The sequence below is a fragment of the Myotis brandtii genome, unplaced genomic scaffold (genome assembly GCF_000412655.1).
Source record: "Myotis brandtii unplaced genomic scaffold, ASM41265v1 scaffold10, whole genome shotgun sequence".
Lineage (NCBI taxonomy): Eukaryota > Metazoa > Chordata > Mammalia > Chiroptera > Vespertilionidae > Myotis > Myotis brandtii.
In genome coordinates, this window is record NW_005353325.1 from 2,403,704 (window position 1) to 2,409,016 (window position 5,313).

At 44.8% G+C, this 5,313-nt stretch overlaps 1 protein-coding gene across 2 annotated transcripts in view; it reads right to left on the bottom strand.

Moving 5' to 3' along the window:
* The window catches only part of TEC (tec protein tyrosine kinase), a 100,030-nt gene that overhangs the window by 34,632 nt on the left and 60,085 nt on the right, over nt 1–5,313 (bottom strand). For both annotated transcript variants that reach the window (XM_014534361.1, XM_014534358.1), the window contains exon 3: nt 3,772–3,876. In XM_014534361.1, the coding sequence (XP_014389847.1) occupies nt 3,772–3,876 (105 nt within the window). The remainder of the gene's footprint in view (nt 1–3,771; nt 3,877–5,313) is intronic.

The window sequence follows — 5,313 nt, forward strand, 5'->3', positions numbered from 1 at the left end:
AAAGGCAAAGAACGCTGGAAAATCCAGGAAAGGGATTGAAGGGGGGAGGGCCAGCACAAGCCGGAGAAGATTTAGGGAGAAGATTGGACAGTTTGAAAGAAAGCCTGCTTGTTTCCAAAACCAAGAAAATGCACGGAGGATTAGTAAGGGTCTCGGGACAGTTGCTGCCCACTACATCCCCGAGGGCATATTATTTCTTCTCACCCAGATAAAACTTAACTTCTCCCACACGTGTGCCCTTTGGAATTCTTTCTTCGAAACAATGCAAGGACCCATTTTCTCTAGCAACACAAATAACACTTAACTTGCTCTCACTGTGTATCTAAACTATTTCTATATCACCTTAGTTAACCCTCACAACAACCCTAGGAAGTGAATGCTAGTATTATTATTCTCATTTTTCAGAAGAGGAACGAGACACAAAAGCAGTTAAACTTGCACAAGGTCACAGAGCTCATCAGCGGCGAATCAGGTGGTGTGGCCTCAGAGTTGCCTCTCTAAGCACCACACTGTCCCTCCTCTTCAAGCAAAGAAATGACGGATCTAAAATGAGGGACTGGGAAAAGGGAAAATTAATTGTAGTCCTTCCTCCTAGTGTGTTGTTCTCACCAGAGTGGAAATAAGCCAGATGCCGCTTCAAAGCCTGAATATCTTAATCTCCCCAACTGGTAAACGTTTATTTCAAATGTAAACTGATAAATTCACAGTAGCAATTAAAAACATCCAAGCTCTCCATTGTGCTACTATGTTGAAAACACTTTTTAAAAATATATATTTTATTGATTTTTTACAGAGAGGAAGGGAGAGGGATAGAGAGTTAGAAACGGCCCCATAGTGTAATGGTTAGCACTCTGGACTCTGAGAGTTAGAAACATCAATCAGCTGCCTCCTGCACACCCGCTACTAGGGATGTGCCTGCAATCAAGGTATATGCCCTTGGGTGGAATTGAACCTGGGACCCTTCAGTCTGCAGGCCAACACTCTATCCACTGAGCCAAACCGGTCAGGGCTGAAAACACTTTTGCAACTTTTCCCCTTAGCACATAGTGAGACCATAGCTATGGGTAAAAGGCGACTTGCAGAGGAGATGCTCACTACCCAAAGGAAAGCATAAAAATGTCCTCGACCAGAGAAGGGGGGGGGGTGCTGGAGAGAGGTCCTGTCTGCCTGCTTCAAGGTCTGAATACCAGGGTCCAACTCTGCACGCCTGGCTCCCAGGGCATGTGTGCACCATGACCGGCAGGGAGTGACAAGGATGCTCCGGATGCCACACTGATCCCCTGGGAGTGACAGGACATGTGGGTTGTAGGGAGGTTTCTCATTCACAGAATGACCCTGGACGAGTCATTTAACATCTGAACCTCAGTTTCCTGTCATAAATGAGAAAAGTGTATTTACCTCCCTTCTATAAAAGAATCATTGTGAAGGAAAACATGAAAAAACATAACCTTTTTAAAAGGCACACTTTAATGGACATGCAATGCTAATGTATTTTGCATCACAAGCAGCATTTGAATCTCATTTTTGTTCCAGGGGCTTGCTCCTGCCCCTTCTCCGCTTCTTAAATTCACAGAAAACACCTCACCCCACTTTTCTCCGTCTCAGTCTCCACTCCCTCTCCTAATTGCTCTAGGACCAATCTGAATAATAAATAGCACGTTAGGTCTGGGGCTTAGAAACTCAGGGCATTGGTAGAATCTAACAGACCAAAAACATGTCAGCCTGGCTGACATGGCTCAGTGGTTGAGCATCGACCTATGAACCAAGGGGTCACGGTTTGATTCCAGTCAGGACACATACCTGGGTTTTGGGATGGATTCCCAGGGTGGGGCATGCAGGAGGCAGCCAATCAATGATTCTCTCTCATCATTGATGTTTTTATTTCTCGCTCCCTCTCCCTTCCTCTCTGAAATCAATAAAATATGTATTTAATGTTTCAACCAAGACTTTAAAAGTTTATGAAAAAAACAATTACTATCAAAGTACAAATGAAACTAAAAATCAACTACCATATGATTCAGCAAGCCTAATTCTGGGTATTTATCTGAAGGAAATAAAATCTGGATCTTGACACTATGTCTGCACTGCCGTGTTCACTGTAGCATCGTTTGCAATAGCTGACATATGCATACCACCTAAATATCCAGACAGATGAATGGATAAAGAAAAGGTGGTGTGTCTATATACCATGGAATATTATTCAGCTTTAAGAAAAGAAGGAAATCCTATTATTCCTAACAACATGGATGAACCTGGAGGACATTATTGGTATACTAAACTGAGATAAGCCAGACACAGAAAGATAAACACTCTATGATCCCACTTATATATGGAATTTGAGTCAAAATCACAGAAGCAGAGAATAGAACAGTGGAAGTCAGGGGCTGGGAGATGGGAAAATGGGGCAATGTAGGTCAAAGGGTACTGGGGTAGGCAGTTAGACAGACAAGAGCAAAGACAATGGGCCAGGTACATATAAGGTCACCAGGTGGAAAGCTCCGGGTGCCTAGGAACAAGCAAAACTGTGAAAACAAGTACCTAGCCCCAAGGGTAACCTTTCCTCCCCTAGCATACCCCTGGTCATGCTGTTTAACCCCCTGACCTCCCATAGTGCTGGCCAGGCAGTTCTGATCTTCCCCTGACCTTTCCTCCCTTGGCATGTTGCTAGTCTTGTGGTAGATGCCCTGAGGGAAATGGATAAGGGGCCAGAGAATAGCCCTTAAGCACTAAGCCCCTAAGACATGAGGTTCTGAGCCACATCAGATACATCTAGGCCTCGGTTGTATTTCAGGTCCAGGCCCAGAAAAGCAGCAAATCCAGACAAGGGATGCCACGGCTGACATCAGATCCAGCTGCAATGACTAATGACCCTGGTGCCAACCAATCAGGAAGACCTCGACCCTGAAAGGACACACCTGGAGAGCTGATGAATATTCTATGGCAGCGGCCACCAACCATCAGACCTCAGGGACCACCAGTGGTCCACAGACCACCGGTTGGCGACCACTATTCTATGGAACCCTCCCCTGAGGCCTCAGATAATTTTATCCTCAAGGAAGAGGACCCAGTATGACTCTCACTAGGTAGCATGCCCACACCCCAATTTTGAGTTTCCCTTCTCTCTCACTTCTCTCTCTCTCCCCTCCCCTCCCCTCCTCTCTTCTCTCTCTCTCTCTCTCTCTCCTTCCTTCTCCCGTAAGCTCTAAGGGCCCCTTCTTTTGCCTCTGTAACTTGTTTCCTGAGCCCATTTCTTCTACGACTCACTTCTACTTCTGTGACTTTCTAAATAAGCTTTGCTTTATAGGTTGAGTCTTGGCTCTGAATTCTTTCTTAGCCAGAACTCAAGTACAGAGGTTGCTGAACCCAGGTCTGGTCTGACTCTATGGTGCTACTGTCGCCACCAACAGTACCAAGTGTTTCAGTTACGCAAGGTGAGAGTCCTGGGGATCTAATGCACAGAATGGTGGCTACAGTTCTCAATACTGTACTGTGTACTTGAAATCTGCTAAGAAGGTAGATCTTACATGTTCTCACCACACAAAAAAATAAAGAAAATGGTATGTGAAGTGGTGATCATTTCACAGGGTATATACATATATCAAAGCATCAAGATTTTACACCTTAAATATATACCATTCCGATGTGTCAATTATACCTCAATAAAGCTGAACTTTTAAAAAATCAACCACTAAAGCAATGACAGGAAACTGTAATGTCAAAGAGTATGACTAAAAGCCCAGAATTACGCTGCCACGGAACATGCCGGCTCACCTGAAATGGATATTTATTTTGACAGGGAATGACACCGTCATCATTCTTCACTACCTCCACACACTTTATTTTTGAGACATCAACAAATCCCTTTCTGTATTTTTTCTGTTGAAAGAAAGAAAAAAAAGAACGATTACAATCATAAGATATCAGAAAATGTGATTAATGGTAGTATTTGTTCATGAAATCACTGACTCAATATATTATAATTTCTTAAAATTATTCAAAACACTAACACTGTGAGAACTCTAATCAAAATAATTAAATCCTTTAATTTCTAAAGATGAAATGGTTCTGTTCTTGCCCCCCAAAAGCTCTGGAATAGAACAATGGACTCCCTCTCATAGTTGCCTTCCCATCTCAGACACGCATCTTAACTTTAACTTCTTTTTTTTTTTTATTCTTTACTAGAGGCCCGATGCACGGAGATTCATGCAAGAATGGGCCTTCCTTCCCCTGGCTGCCGGCACTGCCTTCGCTCCGGCCCGGAGGCACCTTTCCGCCTTCCCATGCTGCCCAGAGGCCTGGAGCGGCTGGGGCGGTGCGGAACGCCTGCGTCATCGCCATGCTGCCCACAGGCTTGTCAGCTTTGTTGGGCTAATTTGCATACTCGCTCCTGATCGGCTGTGTGGTGTTGCGGAGGTACGGTCAGTTTACATGTTTGTCTATTATTAGTGTAGATTGTTGAAAGTTTTACATGTCTCCTTTTTCTCCCATTGAGCTCTCCCTGTGTACTCCCGCTCCCCTTCTTCAACTTCTTGATGAGAGCCCCAAAAAGATAGCATCAATTACAGAAGCAAACTGTAGCCAGTTACCTGTCCCCTCCAGCACACAGAACCAGGAGGACGCAAGGTGGCCTTAGCACATCCACATAAAGCCTCCACTCAGACTCTCATTGAAGGTTCTACTTTCTCCCCTATTGCCCTCCCTCCCCCTGCACGGCAATTCTCCCTGCAGCAGACACCGAATGACATATCAAGACACCCCTCCCCACCAAAAAAAGCATTCACACCAACTGAGATTACTCACATGAGTAAGCTCACATTTGAGAATTTAGCCCAGGAAAAAATCCAAACGAGTACAAAATAGTATGTGCAAAGATAACTTGATATACTGTATCCATTAAAAATGTTGCAAATACAATGTAGAAATAAAGAATGTCCGCTGAATAATATTAACTGAGACATGCCACAGATAAAGCTGTATAAAGACTAAGGCTACTCAGGGGACGGGATGGGGGGTAGATATACAGAATAGAAGAAAAAATAGACAAATGAAGAAGTGTAGTATTGGGGGTAGCTCAGCCATTCCCTGGCCCCAGTCATTCAAAATTGCTTCATCTAATACTTTGAAATGCCCCTCTGGCCCCAATCTCTGGGCCCCCTACCCGCTCCCAGGAACCTGCTCAGCACCCTCACTGTCACCAAAGAACTTTCAGACCTGCCAACTGTCCCAGGCCACCAGCTCCCATCTGACTAGACTGCTCTGGAGGTCATTTCACCAGTACTTCTCCCGTCCCTTGCCCCCCCCTCCCTACTCCCC